This window comes from Bos indicus x Bos taurus, chromosome 10, assembly GCF_003369695.1.
Source record: "Bos indicus x Bos taurus breed Angus x Brahman F1 hybrid chromosome 10, Bos_hybrid_MaternalHap_v2.0, whole genome shotgun sequence".
Classification (NCBI taxonomy): Eukaryota; Metazoa; Chordata; class Mammalia; order Artiodactyla; family Bovidae; genus Bos; species Bos indicus x Bos taurus.
In genome coordinates this window covers 62339771-62360443 of record NC_040085.1, presented here as the reverse complement: position 1 = coordinate 62360443, position 20673 = coordinate 62339771, and the positions used below count along the sequence as shown (strand labels likewise).

Sequence of the window (20673 nt, the reverse complement as noted above, 5' to 3'; positions counted from 1 at the left end):
CATTCTGAGAAAACACGTGCAATTTTTAGATCATAGTTTTATTGAGAGCAGGTGCCAAATAATACAACAGAAAGGAAATCAACAAGGCAAAAATAATCAGCCAAATACCATAATACAGTCTCTTGTTCTAACCCAATCAAAACTAAATGAACAAATTCATTAAGCCACTTTATAGAACCACAAGTCACAAATCATGCGGACTGCAGCTTACTGCCAAAGATCTGTGCACACGCTGAGCAGCAGACCATTTCCTTTCTCCTTGCTGGTAAGCCATGAGTCAGCACACTGCTCACAGAGCCTGGCTTGTATATGTTTGATACTTAGAATATAGCTTAGGGGTTGCAGAAGTACCACAAAGGAGGTTCTTAATACAGATAATAATAATAATGTATACCACCAAGCTGCTCTCCAATGGGTAGGTAATTTTTAAAAAATATCACATTTCCCTTTTTATTTGTTATAAACCTCATGAATAACCTGAATTTTTGACATTTCATTATCTATTATGGTCCTGCTAAGAACTGCAGTTGGAATGGTGAAAGGAGACAAATATTCATTGGAGAATTCTAACTTCTAAACAGCAGGCAAGGTGGGAAACTGGAGTGAGACAGGGGCAGAATAAAAGAAAACCAGGGAGGAAAGATGGCTTGTACCCCCTGCTATACACAACTCTCCCCAGCAAAAGAAACAGAGTTTAATGACAAGATTGCCGGTTCCTTGTGATAATGATTTTTTTTTAAATAAACAAAGAAAAGGAATGAAAAAATAAACTCAAGTTGATTTCCAGAGCACCCCAGCTGTCTTGCTTCAAATATATAACGAGCTGTACTCAACGTGGCAGAATGGAGGAAAAGTCAACAAACAGCAAGGATGTTTGTAGGGACATGAAAAAAAGAACACATTGGGAAATTGGCTGAACAGCAAACACTATACATATGTTATAAGTATAAAGCTCTCTAAAAATCAAAAGAAAGGAGTTGGAACGGAGCAGATAAAGACTGAGAAAATACACAAACCCAACCAGCATGCAAACACAAAAACCAGCTGTGATAAATATCAGTAAAGAAATAATGGAAAGAATACTTATCTGTGACTTCAGAGTGGAAAGATAAGAAACCAGAGCAACTAATTTTAAGTAAAAAAAAGATTTATCACCATCGAAATGTGTTTGGATCTGTTGACTTTTCTCAGGAGATTTTTAATACTACATTTAAAGCTGAAAGCTGAAATTCCTGTCAGCTTCAGACCACATCTCTGTCCTCAGTCACTTTAACCCCTTATCTTTAAGTGTAAAAGGAAAATTTTAAATCCAGCATCATTTCAGGGCTAAACAATTGCTAATGAGTGTTCACCATGTTCATGTACTGAAGAACTCTTCAATTTACCTTGGAAGATGCAAACAGGAGAATACTTTAAGGAAGCTAATTAAAGAAACAGAAATGCATGAAATACCTACTGAAAAGTAAATAATCATTCTTAAAAGCCAGATCAGGGAGCGAAGAAATGGGGGAAGAAACCATCCACATTAAAAGCTCACATTTCCAGAGCCACACTTTCTCACCCATACCCTTGACTGATCCACAAGTGCCAGGTTGTAGCACAACGCTGGGACGGAGTGCAGAAAAGGGAGCCCCAGGCCTACCCTGTCCAGGATCCATAAGGAAGGACGTTTACAAGGCACAGAGAGCTCTAGAGAAATAACTGCTCTAGCCTGCAGGAAAAGGGAGGAGGAGTCAGGAAGGGCCTCTTGCTGGAGATAACAGCTGAGTTCAATCTTAGCAGGTGAGCAGGATGCAGCAAGGAGAGAGAACCATGTGTGTGAAAGCAATTGAGAAAAGAGCAGAAAGAAAGTTCTATGAACATATAGTTAGTTAGAAGTTAGTGTTAGTCACTCAGTTGTGTCTGACTTTGCAATCTGATGGGACTGTAGCCCGCCAGGCTCCTCTGTCCATGAAATTCTCCATGCAAGAACACTGGAGTGGGCTGCCATTTCCTTCTCCATGAACACATAACGGGGCGGGCCGGGGGCGGGGGGCCCAAAATGGGGCTCAGAGAGTAGGCCGCAAGGCAAAGAAGTACGTTATCTTGGGCTTGACTGGATGTTTCTCGTGTAGAATTCAGTATTCTTCAAAGGGTCCTTTTCTCTAAGAACCTAACAAATGTATTTTCAGAAATCATGCCTTTAGCATACACACTAACTTTTCAGAGATTTTTTTAAAGTCTTCAAACAGTGGCTAGAATAACCCTGAATAATTCTCCTGCCACATATCCTGTTAGAACAGAGACCTTAGAAATCACATGGCAATTCTGATTCTGCAAACCCCCCTCAAAAAAACAAAAAGCAGAATTTGTGTTAGATAATCTATTAATCAATATCTATTGTTTTTAAAAATGTATATACATTTGGCTTACGTTAAATGTCTAACATTAATTAAATTCTCTTAAAACCAGGGTCAGTTAACTAACACTTCAAAAAACAGCCCATAAACCATGTATAAAATGAAGTACATAAAATGTTTTTGTACAGAGACAATATTACAAGTGAATGTGCAAAAAGTGAAAATAACATTAGCATCATGGATGATTTGTCTTCCTTCTTCCAAAACTGTCATTAATATTCTCTATACATCTTTTCAACATACAGCTTTTTAAAACTAATTCCATATTACCTGAATATAAATGGTCTGCCTCAAAAAAAAATCCATTTATGAATTTATCAGTGGAGAAAAGCTAAATGATTAGTATTAATGATTAGTGTTAACCTCTAAAAGTTACAAGAATCGGACACAAACTTAAAACTGGTTTAACCCTGGGAGAAATTGGGGTGAAATAAGTACACAAGCAAAATCGAAGAGTACGTGATTTATGGTAAACTAACATGGTGAGTAGTCAAGCAGATTTTTAAAAAACCCAATTAGATCAGAGAAAGATGCATTTCAGCTGAGAGTAAAGGGCCACAGGAGAACCTATCTCCTGAGGGAGGGCAAGCTCTATTGTCTGAATCTAATCTGAACAGAGGCAACAGGAAAAACAGGGGCAGGCATCCTCTGACCCTTTCAGGGCCCTGAAGGAGAGGAACACAAAGGGAAGTGTAAGAGGACAAGCCGTCACACTGTGAGGAGGGGCCGGCTCCCCGCGGAGCTGTCGTCCATACCATTGTGTACCCCAGCCTGGCTGGTCCAGAGGGGAATCGCCCGCCTTTCTACTGTCATAATCACAACTTCAGAATCTAATGCCAAACATGAAGCATTCCACCCTTCAGATTTAAAGACATAAGATGTCCAGGTTTTGAGAAGCCGAATATGGGCAATCTGAGACCCAGATTCAAATTCCTGAGCTTCCAATCCTTTACTGTTAATAACTGTACAGGATCCTAGGTGAAGCTCAATCTCCAGGCATCTCTGCTTCCCCATTTCTCCAATGGAGGTGGTGACATCACCTCCTCTGAGGGCCCAGGAAACTCAGCACCTGGCTGGCGGCAGGGATTGGGGCTCCCTAACAGGCATCATGGGGTCGCAAAGAGTCGGACGCGACTGAACTGAAACTGAACTGAACAGGCATCTCACGCTGTGCAAGGGACCTGGAGTGCTACCTCCTGCAGTCAGTAGATGGTACAGCAGCTGAGAGAAGGCAGGCTCCCATGCTCCCTACAGAAAGAAAAGCCACTCCACCCAGCCACCCCTGAAGATAGGGTGAAGGGGAGAACTCCTCCTCCTCCAGAGGATCCCCTCGGAGTTCAAGAAGCCAGCAGGCTCACCACCCTGGCTGCACTTTCCCAGCATACTCAGAGGAGCAGTGCTGTTTCTTATCCAACATGGAAGCTGTATGCTTAATCTTCAGGGATGTGATTTCTCAACTCGTAAACCCAAAACAGGAGCTTTGACAGTCATGGGAGGTAAAGGTGGTGGGTAGAAGGAGGGCACACAAATTATTAAGGTGATGAAGATTTGTGTCTTTTCTCTCCCCTCTGGGGAAATCATGAGTTGTGCTATTGTTAAATATTTAAAACAGTAGTACCTGGGCAGACAACTATTATAAGACAATAATTCAATCGAAGGGCATTCTAGTGTGTAAACCACTCAAGTTTCGCCCTTTTGTAGTTTATTACATTATCAGAACCTCCTGATTTAATTACTTCCCTGCAAAGCGTCCAAGTGTCTGCTTTTCACCCATACAACATCTAACATTGCTTATCAAGAGGCTATATTTGTCCTTCAGTATTTTACCATCTGATATCTTAGGATGTCTATTTGTTAAGGATATTTTTTTTTTAGAAATCCTGGGTCATGTGCACCTCACATCTGTAACAGAAAAGGCTTAACTGCCCTCACAGGAAGATTGAAACTGAACAGCATAAAGCCACACCAGCTTCCAGAAGGGTCTAAGTCAATAGTTTCATCAAAGTCTTAACTGGCATCTGGTCTAAAGTTGACACACTTAGAATAAGCAATTGAAAGGCACCACACCTTTCCTGGCCTACTCTTGGCCCTGTGCTTCTCAGATTAGCTAAACCAGTGCTGCTGCTGTAACAAGTTGTGCTGAGGACCATCAGGGAGGCAATGGAGGGAGTGGGGACGGTCTTCCCCTTAATCAATACTAACAGGAAGATCAAGAGACAGAAAAGGAAAAAAATCAATACCCAGGGACGTGAGAATCCAGGCAAATGCAGAGAGGAGAAGGGCTTGAAGCCCCCTTTCCAAGCTGTAAACAAAATACACACGTGAGCCTAGGTCATCACAGACAATGGCAAAAGAAGAGAGATTTCACCTGCCCAGGCTTCGTTTGCTCAAAGTCCCTCTTTCCTGATGTACGATAAGCTCCAAGAAGGCAGGGACCACTCGGTTATCACCCGCTGTATCCCCAGCGTGAGAAGATGCCAACCAACTGATGATGCTCCAACTCTATTTCCTTCCCCAAGGACTTCAATCTCCAGCCAAATCCTTCAAGGTTTCTAAACCCCACACCGTTACTATTACTGCTTTATAAAAATCCAGGCCAACTTTCAAAACTCTGCTCAAAAGCTGCCTTTTCCAGGATTTTTTCCCCAGTTTCCCAGCAATTCACATGCCTTTAACCTTCACCCTGTGGAGAGAATCAGGCTTCACAGTAATACAAACCTACCTTCCAGTCATGCTCTGCCACTGATAAGGTGAGTTACCTGAACAGAAGCCTCACTTTCCAAATAACACAATCTAACTCCTGGGACTGATTAAGAAAAACAAAAGAATCTGGCACGCAGCACATCTGAAATAACAGCTCCCTACATCTATCTCTCCTCGACACCATGTATGGTTTGTTGCTTAGTTATCTGTCTTGCCCTTAGATTGTAGGCCCCTGGAGGGCATTCCCTCATGTGGGTTCCTAAACATTAGATCATCAGCATTGCCCAAACAGCAACCATAACAGCATCACCTCACACAAACCGAGTGGGTAATGTTTACTGCATACGCTTAGATACTGCCTGATTTCTAGTATGTACAGTGAATTCCACATTTAATTCAATATATCCATGCTGCTGCTAAGTCGCATCAGTCGTGTCCGACTCTTTGCGATCTCATAGACGGCAGCCCACCAGGCTCCCCCGTCCCTGGGATTCTCCAGGCAAGAACACTGGAGTGGGTTGCCATTTCCTTCTCCAATGCATGAGAGTGAAAAGTGAAAGTGAAGTCGCTCAGTTGTGTGCAACTCTTAGCGACCTCATGGACTGTAGCCTACCAGGCTCCTCCGTCCATGGGATTTCCCAGGCAAGAGTACTGGAGTGGGGTGCCATTGCCTTCTCCCAATATATCCATACATGTGCAATAAAATATACCTACCTATACATTTGTATAGGTTTTAGTGTAGTTTTAGTATAGTTTTTTTTTTCTTTTTTTAGTATTTATTTGGCCGCGTCAGGTCCGAGCTGTGGCATTAGGGGTCTTCCTTGCTTCGTGCAGACTCTTTCGTTGCAGTCCACAGATTCTCTAGTTGTGGTGCTTAGGCTTAGTTGCTCAGCTATATGTGGGATCTTTGTTCCCCTACCAGGGATTGAACCCATGGCCCCTACATGAGGCAGATCCTTAACCACTGGACCATTAGGGAAGTCCCTTTAGTGTAGTTTTAAGCTTTACAATCTACAAAATTATAAAAGCTACATAATATACCATTTGAGCATTTGTTTAAACTTCTTTTACACTTAGTTGATAAATTTTAAATGCAAAAGTTTTCATTTTATATGCATCAGTACTTCTGATTACAAATGACAAATGTTAGAACTTTTTAAACAGAATTTGGGGGAATTTTAAGATATTCCATTCATTTCAGTTACTACAGGAATCCTTTTTCCTCTTTTTATGTCAAGCTGCTTGCTCACTTGGAAGGCAGTCACTTGCAGAGTCTGTAGTTCTTTCTCTCCATCCTGAGGACTGTGTTCACGGCTAGCAGTTCGGCTGTCATACTGTCTGCTTCTGAAGGGAGAACACTAGCCCAGCCCACACTTGCACCATGCCAGGCCACCTTCTGACGTTGCTTGCCCCCAAGCCAGCACACAACCCGTGGGGAAAAGGAGACCCAGGAACTATACTTCTTTCCTACCACGGACAGTCACAGGTACAACTCACACAAATGAGCTCTTCATTGCCCTGTCCCTGTAGGATGCTCGTACAGATGACCTTCCCACCTCCTCAAATCTCTGTTAGCTCTGTTATTTCATTTGGGTGGCCTTTAAAAGCTGAAAAGTCCATCATCCACTAGCTGTCCTGGGGTTAAAGCTGCTTATGCTCCAATCTTCGAGAAGCACGGTTTTCAGCTCTGCTGGGTCATTCTTCAACTGCCTGCTCTCAAAGAATTTCAGGAGATAATATTGATTACGGAGATTAATGAATGCAGAGAGACTCACAGATGACTTACACATAATAAACTTATTCCACAAATGCTTTTGTTAGCTAAGCTTTTCAGGCTATACAGTACTTAATGTTTGGAATAACTCATCTAAAAGGCTGAAATTGTGCTTATTAAAATAATCAATAACCTGAAAGAAACAAAAACTCAGTGAATAAATTCCCATTAGTCTGTCAGATGTGACAACTGAATCACACACCAGTGTAATACTGCGGTGTCTCAGTTGTCTACTGCTATGTAACAAACCACCCCCAAACACAACAGCTTCTAAGGACAACCAGCACTTGGAACTCATTGATTTGGCAGAATGAGAAGGAAATTGCTCATCTTTGCTCCATGTGGTGTGGCCTGGGCAGCTTGATGGGCCCAAGGAGCCAAGATGGCTTTACTCAAGGTCAGTTGCCTCAGCAGAGTGGTTGGAGTGGCTGGGGGCTGGCCAGGCCTCTCTCCTTTTGTAATCCTGCCAGAGCCACCCTCTCCGGCAGGGCAGTCAAGACTTCTTTACATGGTAACTGCCTTTTAAGAAGGTGCTGTAGACTGAATTTATATGTTGAAGTCTTCAGCCTCAGTACACTTCAGAACGTGAATGTATTAGGAGACAAGGTCTTTAAAGAGGTGTGTGCATGAGTGCTAAGTTGCTTCACTCATGTCCAACTTTTTGTGACCCCGGACTGGAGTCCACCAGGCTCTGCTGTCCATGGGATTCTCTGGGCAAGAATACTGGAATGGGTTGCCATTCCCTTCTCCAGGGGATCTTCCCAACCCAGGGATCGAACCCATGTCTCCTGCATTGCAAGCAGATTTTTTACCACTGAGGCACTGGGGAAGCCCCTTTAAAGATATTAAAATCAAAGTTAAGTTAGGTCACATAGTGGGCGCTAATCCAACATGACTGGTGTCCTTATATGAGGGGCAGGGCCACCAAGAATGGGCACCTACACAAGAAAAAGTCACATGAGGACACAGCAAGAGACAGTCATCTGCAAGCCAAGGAGGGAGGCCTCGGGAGAAACCCAACCTGCTGACACCTCATCTCGGACTTCAGCTTGCAAAACTATGAGCAAGCTTCTGCTGTTTAAGCCACCCAGCCTGTGGTGTTTTATTATATAGCAGCCTGGCAAATTAGTATAGAGAACAAAAACGGAAGATAGAACACCCCTTAAGCCAGCATCCAAAAGTCACAGACCTCCATCACAAAGATGGTTCAAAGCAAACCACAAAACCAGTCCAGATGCAGGGGGAGGGGAGTCACCACCTCAGAGAGGTCCAGCACGCAGGCCTGATTTGAAGATACTTGGGGGAAAACATGGGTTTGCAAGTCCTACTGGGAGAGTCTGGTAATGTCCACCTCAACACACAGCCTTTAAATACAGTTCTTTCACTGAATGGTTTACAGAGTCAAACAACTGAATGCTTATTATGTGGAAATAGTTCAAGAATGCAAAAACCCTGTTGAGAAGCATACACAGTACAGTCCTCTGTTCTCTCCAGTAGCTCTCCTGCATACCTTAGACAAATAGCTATGGAGCAAAACGACAGCCTCCATTCTGCATTCTGTCCGAGAGCATGTTGTAATAAAAGCACCCAAACTCTAATGCAGTCTCACACACCACAGCAAGGACCCAGTCTGTAAGTTTCTGGGGATCTGGCAAGAAGCACAATTCTTTGTGTTTGTGGTCCTTGCGCAAAAAGGGCCAGATTTCCTCAAGGTAATCAGTTTATCAATCAAGTGCTCCAGAAACCCCTCCTTGTCACCCATCACAAGTTCTGAAGACAGATAGAGGCCCCACAACCCTGTAGCAAGAGGCACAAGCAGGCCAGGTACAGACTGAAGGACGTGGGGGGAGGCGGGCTTTGAAGGCGCCTGGAAGGTGCTTGGAAATAGTAAACAGCCGTTCCATACCAACAGCCTGGAAGCCAAATACACAACCGCCCGATTGGGTTGGATTCTGCTAAACCAGTACTAATTAGAATGGAAGCACAAGGCTAGAGATTCTTATCCTAAACACAAAGCAAAAAAGCCGGGTATGAATGGAGTTAAGTGTTTGCAAGTGAAAAGCATTATGCAGATGGCTGGACATAAAACCTCAATCAAGAATGACTTGCAGTAGTCTTAAATCTGCTGCTGAAAATACCCCCAATGCATACTTATTAGGTCTGTCATCCAGGAGGAGGCTTGCACCCCAGCCATCGTTAGCCAGCAATAATGACCGCAGCCTTTCGGCACCACCCCTGTGCACCGCAGTGCAGCTCCGGCAGCTGGTGGAACGGGAACAGATGGCCTGCTTCCCTTCAAGGCAGAACGTTCTGCAGGTGACAAAATGACTGTTAGGTGACTGACAAAAAGAAAAACAAACAAAAGTTGAAACAGGGGTATCTGATGTCAGTAAAGTACATGTTTAGTATTGCAGGAAGCCTTTAACTTGGACCTTTCAGGTGGGGAAGGCTGTTTACAAAACTGCAGCTGTGTTCGGGAATCCGCGTTCCTTCCCAAGCGAGGAAAACAGTCCCTGAGCCCCAGAGATGAGGCTGAGTTGAGCAGGGCGCTGCAGTGTGCCGGAGAAATCCCACCTCCTGTGCACCTGAAAAGGTGTACCCCGTACCCTAAGGGAGGAAGCCTGTCCTCTAGGAGGGAAGAGTAAATCCTCTCAAGGAGCCCTACCCCTGCTGCTAAGTTGCTTCAGTCGTGTCTGACTCTGTGCGACCCCAAAGACGGGCAGCCCACCAGGCTCCGCCGTCCCTGGGATTCTCCAGGCAAGAACACTGGAGTGGGTTGCCATTTCCTTCTCCAATGCATGAAAGGGAAAAGTGAAAGTGAAGTCGCTCAGTCATGTCCAACTCTTCACAACCCCATGGACTGCAGCCTACCAGGCTCCTCTGCCCGTGGGATTTTCCAGGCAAGAGTACTGGAGTGGGTTGCCATTGCCTTCTCCGTCAAGGAGCCCTAGAGAATGCAATTACCACCCTGAGCATGTGACACTTATAGACTACTCAGAATCCTATGGCCCATAAGAGTGGAACCCACCCAGCGCGGCTTAGACAGGATTGAAAGTAAAGAAAAAACTGGAAAAGGTTGGGAGCTCTCAGAGGATACAGAATTCCTTTCTGAGAAATGCTTCCCCTGATTTTTGTATCTTCCAGGGCCCCACTACCTTATCCCTTCCACTTGACCCAACTAGTCCCCCCTGCCCTGCCACCCAAGCACTCTCTTGCCCCGTGTGTCAGATTTCCCGGGGCCCTCTCTGAATTAAAGCTGTATCTACCAAGGTGCTGCTTGTCTGTACCGCCCACCTCTTGCACTGAAAGGTGAGCTCCCTGCAGGGCTGTCTACCTCACTCCTACTGTATGCAGCCCAGTGCCCAGGGCAGTGCTGCTCCTCGGTCAGTATTTCTGAGTCAGTGAACGAGTGGCAGCCCACTCACAACCCGGGACAGTGGTGTGACTGGACGTCTTGAGGGACAGGAATCAGATCCTGGCTCCCACACGCCTCGACTTGAGCTTCTCCTTCCACCCGCCACTGCTGCAGCCCACTCTGCGGAAGTGCTTTCTCTGCTACCAGTTTCTGAGCTGACAGTTCAGCTACAGTCTCCCAGGCCCGTAGGATAATGTCCCAAATCCTGCCGGGCTTGCCCTCCCACCCTCCTGGCCCACATGATTCATTTCAACCACTTTCTTCCAGCCATCTGGGACTTTTCTCCATTCCTCAAAGGAGCATGTACACTCATCTTTGGATCTTAGAATACCGTGGGCCGTCCTGCTAGAGCAAGTGTTCCCTCTAACCTCCGCCTGGCTAGCCTCTTCTTGTCCCAGCACAGGGTTAGGTGACCCATCCTGCTCCCCCATCACAGCCTATGCTCTACACTGCTTTCTATGTAGGCTCCACGGCAGCAGAGATGATACCTGTCTTGTTCACTGCATCCCTTAGTGCCAAGGACAGCATCCAACATGTAGCAGATGCTCAAATATTGGTGGAATAAATAAATGAACTGAATATTTGTAATAGCCGTTCCCTAAAGGGTTGTGACAAGAATAAGACAGTAACTCACGTGTCTGCCTTGCCTAGCTATATCCCCCGTGCCTGGAAGAGTACAATCCCATTAAATATTTGTTGAATGAATAAATTCCTGGCTTGCCTGATGTAACCCCACCTCTTTCTCTCCCACTTGGGAGAACACAGCAGAATGCAAGTGGGTAAAGTCACAGTATTACCAAGACATCTTGGAATCATTTGAAAGATCCACACTTTATTACATGTCATAAATTACTGGCCACATACCTCAAAACTGATCATCACATGTAAGGTGGCTGAGACAGTGGTTGAGAACAGCTGATTTAGACAAAGCGAAGAACTATGAAGCACTTTTTGCTCTCCTTATTTTTATTCTCCAGAAGATGAAGGTAACAGTAAGCTCAATAAGAACCGTTAACAGAATCATTCTTACCTTCCATTTTCTTCTTATAAAATAGATTCTGCTCATCCTAGGAGAAACCCTTAGTTAAATCAGATGATGTTAGAAATTCCTGTTCAGTTATTTTACTCCCATACCAACGAGCTCCATCAAGGGCTATTGTCTCCATTCCAAAGCCAATCCATGTCTCCATGTTGCTGATTCCTGCATGCTGCTGCTAAGTTGCTGGTAAGTAGCTTCAGTCGTATCCGATTCTGTGCGACCCCACAGACGGCAGCCCACCAGGCTCCCCCGTCCCTGGGATTCTCCAGGCAAGAACACCGGAGTGGGTTGCCATTTCCTTCTCCAATGCATGAAAGTGAAAAAATAAAGTGAAGTCGCTCAGTCGTGTCTGACTCTTAGCGACCCCATGGACTGCAGCGACTGAGCGACTACCAGGCTCCTCTGTCCACTGGATTTTCCAGGCAAGAGTACTGGAGTGGGTTGCCATTGCCTTCTCTGATTCCTGCATAGCAGACACAAAACCACTACCTCAACATGACAAGGGTGGTATCCTTCAAAGATGGCAACTAGCATGTTTTCGGTTTTTTGGTCTTTTCTGTATACATGTTTCATCCTTTTGCCAGTTTTACTGATATGTTTTGGTAAAGCTGCTGGAGGGCTTCCCAGGTGACGCTAGTGGTAAAGAATCCAACTGCCAATGCAGGAGACTTAAGAGATGTGGGTTTGATCCCTGGGTTGGAAAGATTCCCTGGAAAGGGGCATGGCAACTCACTTCAGTATTCTTGCCTGGAGAATCTCATAGACAGAGGAGTCTGGCAGGCTGCAGTCCATAGGGTCACACAGAATCAGACAGGACTGAAGCGACTTAGCATGCATACATGCAAAGTTACTAAACCCTGAAGCAAGCTGGTTTTGCTTTTGTTTACCTAAAGCATCCCCAAATATGGATCACCTGATGAAATACAACTGAAAATGAAAAGTCCTAATGAAGGTTTCAGGCTTGGTGTGTTAAAGAGAGAAACAAATAAATCTGAGAGACCCAGACAAGAAACCACACAGACAGCCACATACTCCAAACAAGGCTAAAGTTAGTAAAGGAAAATATAGCAACCCAAAGCCAGTCGCATCACAACCCTTTATAGCCTACAGAAGTAGACACTCCATCCACACAAACAGATCTGTGCTCTTCAGATCACTCCAAATGCTGAGAGATAGCAACGAGTTTGTTTTGTTTTGCTTTGTTTTTAAGTTCAAAGACCTTTCCGTCTATAAAGGATACTAGTGTTTGATGTTTGGGCCCAAATTAGAGAGGAGGACAAGAAAAGGAAAAGTGTTAGGATGTATTTTAAGGTTTCTTATTACTACCAAGGAGGGGGGCCAAGGCACAGTGCCAAGGTTAAGACAAAACTGGCATCTAGAAATTGGAGCTGCTTGTTTCGAAAAATAAAGACCATAAACTCTCCCAGCAACAGCCCTCTTTGTCTTACCTGATAAAATGCTGCACAATCCAAAGGGAAAACCACATGTACCCCCTGACCTTCAGCCTTTTGTAGATCTCGAGCAGTTTCAACCACAACATGTTATTTTTGAGTCATATCTGCAGAAATTCTTAACATTTTTTTTTTGTGCAAAGGATCCTTCTGGCAGTCTTTAAAGTATACTGAGCCCTTTGCAGAAAAACAATTTTACACGTATAAAATACAATACAAAGGCTTAAAAATGAAGTCAATCATACTTGGTTATCAAAGATAAGTTGTGATACAATAACATATGCATTTCTGGATTAATGCATTAAATAGCAAATCCAGCAGCAGGTCTATTTATTGCCTATACACATAATGGAGTAAAATATTAAATCTCAGTTTGAATCCAGTAAAAGCAAAGATATATTTTCCCACCATCCTAGTTCAAGGGCTCCCTGGATTCCATCTGTGAACTCTAGGTTAAAAAAATTAAATTAAATTAAAAAAAAAAAAAAAACCTTTGGTTGAGAGATCCAATAAAAATACATTTTGTGAAGCATCAAATGAAAAAGAAAGCTTTGCAAAAGACATTATCCATTCAGCAGTGAGGTGAGGGGAACTAAGAGTAAAGCAATATGTTTCCAAAAATCATGATGGGCCATTAGTCAGCGAGAGAGCTGCATGCTTCAAATTGAATCCAGAAAGAGATTCAGCTTCCCTCATGCAAGTTACAAAAAACCTGCAGCTTTGGGGAACTGATAGCACTGCTGGAATCTGCCCTGAAGTGGGGAACCTGTGACCTGGCAGTGCAGTGATCCAGCTTAACTATGAACTTGAACAAACCTCCTTCCTTCTGGGAGTCTCGTGTTCCTCATTGGTAAAATTAAAGAGCGAAGTATGTACCATGGCCTTTTAGGGCCCTTTCAGTTCTCAAATTTCATCATCAGATTATCTCTTCCTTGTGCTGGTTATTTTAGCCTACTGAGCTTAATTTTGAAACATCACTGCCCTCCTAAAACCTGGAACAGAAAGTCTTATCAAATTTTGAACACCTTCATGTACAATCTAACACCAATGTGTCAGATATATGTATACCATTACAACTTTTAAAAATGGTTATTTTGCACATACCAACTTCCAAAAAAGTAATCACAGCATCTATCTTTTCCACTATTAAACCACAGTTCCCATTCAAATTCTAGCACCACCAGTTCAGTCGCTCAGTCGTGTCCAACTCTTTGCGACCCCACAAATTGCAGCATGCCAGGCCTCCCTGTCCATCACCAACTCCCGGAGTTCACTCAGACTCATGTCCATCGAGTCAGTGATGCCATCCAGCCATCTCATCCTCTGTCGTCCCCTTCTCCTCCTGCCCCCAATCCCTCCCAGCATCAGGGTCTTTTCCAATGAGTCAACTCTTTGCATGAGGTGGCCAAAGTATTGGAGTTTCAGCTTTAGCATCAGTCTTTCCAATGAATACCCAGGACAGATCTCCTTTAGAATGGACTGGTTGGATCTCCTTGCAGTCCAAGGGACTCTCAAGAGTCTTCTCCAACACCACAGTTAAAAGCATCAATTCTTCGGCGCTCAGCTTTCTTCACAGTCCAACTCTTGCATCCATACACAACCACTGGAAAAACCATAGCCTTGACTAGATGGACCTTTCTTGGCAAAGTAATGTCTCTGCTTTTCAATATGCTGTCTAGGTTGGTCATAACTTTCCTTCCAAGGAGCAAGTGTCTTTTAATTTCATGGCTGCAATCACAATCTGCTGTGATTTTGGAGCCCCCCAAAATGAAGTCTGACACTGTTTCCACTGTTTCCCCCTCTATTTCCCATGAAGTGATGGGACCAGATGCCATGCTCTTAGTTTTCTGAATGTTGAGCTTTAAGCCAACTTTTTCATTCTCCTCTTTCACTTTCCTCAAGAGGCTTTTTAGCTCCTCTTCACTTTCTGCCACAAGGGTGGTATCATCTGCATATCTGAGGTTATTGATATTTCTCCCCGAAAGGAATACACAAAATCAATGCATGCTGAATTACTGAGATTATGTTAACTATGTTTCCCACATTTGAGCCACTGACCAGCATTACAGGGTATAAACCAGAAAGGTTCTTGACAACTACCCAATCCAACCATATTTCATTATTGCTAAAGAAACAGGAAGAAAGTGAGGGTTGGGTGCATGTACTCGGTCATGTCCGATTCCTTGTGTAGCCCACCAGGCTCCTCTGTCCGTGGAACTTCCCGGGTAAGAATACTGGAGCAGGTTTCCTACTCCAGGGGATCTTCCTGACGCAAACAGCCTCTGCAGCATCTCCTGCATTGGCAGGAGGATTCTTTACCACTGGGCCAACTGGGAAGCCAGAGAGTGAAGGACTAAGCCACTACCACAAAGCCAGTGGGCAAGAAAGGAGAAATTCAGTCCAGGTCTCCTGAATGCTGGTTCATACTCTTACCAACAAACTACATCGAACTACCTCTCAAATCCTGACACACTTCCCCAAGTTTAACATTTTAGCCAGGTTTAAAATGAACAGCAAAAAAGACCTGAGAGGTAGATCATCATTTCTCTACATTTCATTACGTAATGGACACAGCAAAAAGTTGTGGCTCTGATGCATTCACTGGCTGGAATCATGAAAAAATTAAATTCTACCAAGCTGCTAAGAAAATGATGACCCTACAAAAATCCTAACTGGGATTCTCTTAACATTGTGTAATACATGAAAAGACGCAAATTATTTGCATATGAATATAGACATATACATATATAGCTCCTCAATCTGCATTCCAGGATTTCTTAGCAACATTTTACTACAAAATTTAGAAGAGAAAAAAAAAGAGCAATCACACAACAGTTTTTTTTTTTTTTTAATGAAAAATGCACTGTATTTTATAAGCAAAAAGCTTTTTATGAATACTAATATGGGGCATTTTTAGATTTCAAGATTAATTTCATCAATAAAAAAATCTAGAAATTCTGACATTATGTTATAGATGATCAGACATGCAACACTGATAATAATTTTTATTTGATCATCACTGGTGATTTAAGAGGGAGGGCACTACCTCAAGTCCTAAGGGTAGGATAATGATTAATACGGGTTGCCTTAGAGTCTACCTACCTTTTCACTATTTCCCTACATTCTTCAGTGTGTTCAATATTGTTAGAGAGTCAGAGAACTACTCTCAAAAATAGAAAATGGCCCCAATTCTTCTTAAATATTGAAAAACCAAACTTAGCATCTTCTCAGAGCCTGGTCTCAACTCCCCTTTCACCTCCTCAGAGAAACCTTCCCTGCCTTCCCAGCTAAAGAAGGCAAGACCTACCTATTGCAGATGTCTCCTAAGCTAACCCGTTTCTGTTGAGAACTTGGCGGCACCCGAAACTGCCATTTATTATTCATTTGTTTACATGTTTCCTTCTGTTTATATCTGCCACTCCACACCACAGTGAAATAGCTCCCTGTGCTCTTCTGGATCCTCCATGCCTAAACAGTGCTGGCACACAGGAGGTGCACATCAACTGCTGAGTGGCCTAAAATATTAACAGAAGTGTGATTCCGTCATGGACTTCCCTTGTAGCTCAGTTTGTAAAGAATCTGCCTGCAGTGCAGGAGACCCGGGTTTGATCCCTGGGTTGGGAAGATCCGCTGGAGAAAGAAATGGCAACCCACTCCAGTATCCTTGCCTGGAAAATCTCATGGACACAGGAGCCTGGTGGGCTGCAGTCCATGGGGTTGCAAAGAGTCCAGCAGGACTGAGCAACTAACACTTAATTCCATCATACTAAGTGTCCCCTGGAAAAACATTTGTAAATAACAGAGCACATGCAACTGGCAACGTATTTACATAGCCTGCTTTAGTATAAGCCTGATTGGAGGACAATTCAGGGTAAAAATCCTTTTCGGGGCTTTGGAATGTCCTGCACTTCCAGCTATGAACACAAACCCTCTCCAGACCCACTCACACCCTGCTTTCATGAAACATCTCAACGACTATTTCCTCAAAAGGAAATAATGAAATAAAGTCCTGGCCTAAGTTAATCTTTCGTGTCAGGTTCACAATGTTAAACATACTTTGAAGCCAGCCACACAAACAAAACCAAACTGCACAAAATTAGGCTGGGCTGAGGTTACATAAGACAAAGCTAAACTCTAGCTTTCTGCCTGCCAGTCCTCTCTCCTTCCACTGAATCTTGATGTTTGTCTTTTAATGCAATTAGATGCAGGTGAGAAAAATGCTTGTCTGAAACAGCTTCCAAATAGGTAAATGAGCGTTCCAATGATACTCCACCTAACAATGTAGCTACAAACTACGCCAAACTGGACAACTTTGAGCTGGGCTGCGTCTGGAAGCTTCTCTTAAAAATTCGTCGCTTTAAAATTATCTTTAAGTCGGCACTTACTTCAAGGTATTCAGTTATCAAAACACATTTTTCAGAGTGCCCTGAGTTCTTCCATACCCATGACTCTTCACATGTGTGCTAAGCCTACGTTTCAGCACCCATAATTTTCAGAACACAAGTCTTTCAAGAGAGGAGCACAAAAGCGCGGGTTTCCGACAGTGACAGATCTAAAGGAAAAAATAATCCTTTCTCTTTTCTCCTCCAAGGCTAAACCCAAGTTGCTCCTTCTCCCGAATTTACCGCACTCCCCCCACCCCATTCCGCTTCCCTTTCACTGCCCACTTTATCCTGCTTTAATCCCAGCGAAGCCTCTCTCTAGGCTTATTAAGTGTAAACAATAGAAATGTCACAAGGAAACTCAGGAAGTAGATGAAGTCCCTAATTGCTGCCGTTTAAAGATTGTAGATAATTACTATCTTCAGAATGTGGTTTTCACAAGCCGAGAGGGAGCAGAGGCAGGCGAGGCTGGCGAGCTCCCCGCCGCTGGGAGGACATCTGAGAGGCCGAATCGCAGGACCGAAGGACAGAGAGGATGCAGCCCCGCGCGCCCCGGAGCCCGGGCGGGCGCAGCGGCTTTCGTGCCCCCTCCACGACACTCCCGGCGGAGAGAGCCGAGGGCCGGCCCGGCCGCCCGGGTCGCAGACAGTTCACTGCCCTCCGGCTGCGGCTGCCGCGGCGGTCACCATAACAATATGCAAGGCGCTGCCCGCGGACGCCCCTCGCTCGGATCCCACTGCCCGCAGCGCCGAGCCGCCGGTGCCGCGCCTGGAGTTCCGGGCCCCGGGCTCACAGTAAGCGGGAGCAGAGGGACCCTGGGGGCCTCTCAGTTTCGCCAAGGTGGCAGGGTAGTCCTCGGACACCGCGAGGTGCCCATGACGGCTGTGCTTCAACCCTGGTCCCTATCCCCGACACCCGGCCCGGGGCACGCGGGGAAGTCGAGCCTCTGCCCCCGCAGTAATGCCAAGGACTTAGTCCCCGAACGCTACACCCCGCGGGGCTCCGAGGTCGCCCCAGTCCCCGCCGCTGCCTTCGCCCCGGGCTGATCGCGCTCCGCCACTTCCCTCGCCACCGTCCTCGGCGCGGATAGCGCATCCCTGTGCTCGCCGCAGCGACCCGCGCGCGCGAATGGGGGCATCCCACCCCCACCCCCGCCGTCCCAGCCCTCCGAGACGCTCCTACCGGCCCAAGCGCCCTACCGATGGCCAGAGAACCCCCAAAACACCCCGATGGCCCTGCTCCGGGATGTGGGTGCGCGGCGGCCACCCAGCCCAGAGCGCTTGCTGTCCGCCCCCAAGCTCCCCTGATCGGGGATCCCCGGACTCACCCCAGTACCACCAGCTCCCCGTATTTCACGGGCTCCTTATTGGGGGCACAGTGCTCCTCCGGGCCGGGGGAAAACATGGAGCCCTGCTCGGCCGCCGCCGCCGCCGCCGCCGCCTCCGCCGCGATCCCCGCTGAGTCCGCGCCGCCGCTACAATCCCATCCCGAGAAGGGAGTGAGCGCGCCGGGGAAGGGCACGGCGGCGAAGGGGGCGCGGGGCGGCCAGTCCCGCGGCTGCTCCGTCGTGGCTGCGTGGCTGCCCTGCCGGGCTCTCTAGAGCTCCGAGCGCCGCCGCTGCCCCGAGCTGGACTCCGCAACAAATGGGACCGGGCAGCAGGGAGACCCACCGCGCGAAGCGCCGCAGCCGCCGCCGCCGCCGCAGCCGCCGCCGAAGCCCCGAGGGAGGGAGGAAAGGAGGGAGCGAGCGAGCCAGGGAGGGGCGGGGGCAGCGGGCGGGGGAGGGGCGGGGGCCGGACCGCAGAGCCACCCCGCCCGCGCGCGGGCAGGTGGGAGCCGCCCCGCCCTCCGCGAGAAGCCCGCGGCCCTCCGCCCACCCGGAGCCCCCTCCCCTGGCGCGTGGGGCCGCCCAGGTCCCCTCCCCGCCCCCTCGGGCCCAGCGGCGGCTCGCCCCCGTGTTATGTAAACATAGAGTAAAAGGGAAAGGAAGTTCTTAAAGGAGCAGCTCTATTTTTTTTTTTTCCTCTCTCGCTTCCGTCCCCAAACTTAACAGCGCGGGCACCTCAGCCCTGGTCGCCGAGTTTTCCAGCGGTCGAAGGCTGCGCAGGATCCCCGGAAGCACGGCGGTTTAGGTTCCCAAGCCTAACTTAGTTTCCTCGGGTGAGCTAGCTGTAAATAAAGAACCTGCTGTCCGGATATGGGAGCATTTGCTTTCCCGGTGTCACCGTGTTGCGGCACACATTCGGAGGTGTTCCACACGCGCACCTGGAGCCTCCTCTTCCAAAACCCAGTCCTTTAAAGCTTGAAGAAGTCTAGAAATTTGGAGGCTCTGCCAGTTGGCACTGGATTAGAGGGAGTTTTGAAGGCGCTTGGAACACCCCTCCATTCTGCAGGATGTAGCAACCCGGTCTGTCGTCAGCAGACTTCCACGTGGTTCAAAAAAAAGTTGTGTGTGTGTGGTTTTTTTTAATCCATACTCTCTCCCCTTTCCCATACCTTCTCTCAATCCCCTAAGCAATTTAAAAGAAAAGTATTTGAGTAAACTTTTTAGTGACTATAAAGTTTCCTTTATTATCATAATTTAGCCAACACATTATGTTTGCTTTTTTATGCGTTTCTAAATAGTTACTAGGCTTTGAAATATTTTAGAGTATAATAGATTTACTGACTACTGTTTCTCATCATGCAGTATTTTACCACTTATTAAGCACTCATACTGGACACTACATATTATTTTCAGTCACTGCCTCTCAAGATTGTTAAATATTTAAATACATATTGCAAACACTATGTATAAACACTGACTGGTTGGCTATGACCCTAAGCAAAGGACTAGGGGAAAAAAAATTTCATCACAGTTAAGATAACCTTCCATTGCGCTATTCAGTACCCTTTGTCTAACATTCTCTGATAGGTTATTGCTACAGTGACATGATCTGCAGGAAATTTTACTTCAGTTAGTGACTAATTTTTTTTTTAATTGGGGCTTTAGAATTAAATTGTCTCAAAGTAACTTAAGCCACACCATTGGTAAATAAAACACACAAAAAAATTTTAAACAACTTACTTCACCTAAGTATAAAAATTCTTCAACTGCACACAGCTATCCTGCATATTTTACATATCCTCTGTAACATGTGTGTGTGTATTACTAGTTTAAACCAACAATCCTTCACTAAAGGGTTGAATGCTTTCTCATCACTAGTGTCTTGGTGTGAATTTCTGTCTGAATTTCTCTGCCTAATTAATGTAGTCTTCATCTATCTACTCTATGCTCCTACTTACCATATAGATGTGTGACTAGCAAAGATCTATCAGGATCATGCTGTGGTTATGAAGTCCCCGGTTATTATAGTACCTGGCTTTGTCATTCTAACTTCTCGAGGCTTGTTCTGTTGCTGCTACTGCTCTCTAGGCTACAATTACCCCCTCTCTCCTTCTCTCTTGGCATGCTGTGCTTTTGTGCGTTGCATTATACTGTTCTGGCTCCATTTCCTCCTTGCTGTGCTC

At 45.7% G+C, this 20673-nt stretch overlaps 1 protein-coding gene across 1 annotated transcript in view; it reads right to left on the bottom strand.

Annotated features, from left to right (window-relative positions):
* Positions 1–18884, bottom strand: part of PELI2 (pellino E3 ubiquitin protein ligase family member 2) — a 199534-nt gene extending 180650 nt beyond the window's left edge. Inside the window, exon 1 of the mRNA XM_027554188.1 lies at positions 18491–18884. Within this exon, the coding sequence (XP_027409989.1) occupies positions 18491–18567 (77 nt within the window). The 5' untranslated portion in view covers positions 18568–18884. The remainder of the gene's footprint in view (positions 1–18490) is intronic.
* Positions 18885–20673: the final 1789 nt, after the last annotated feature.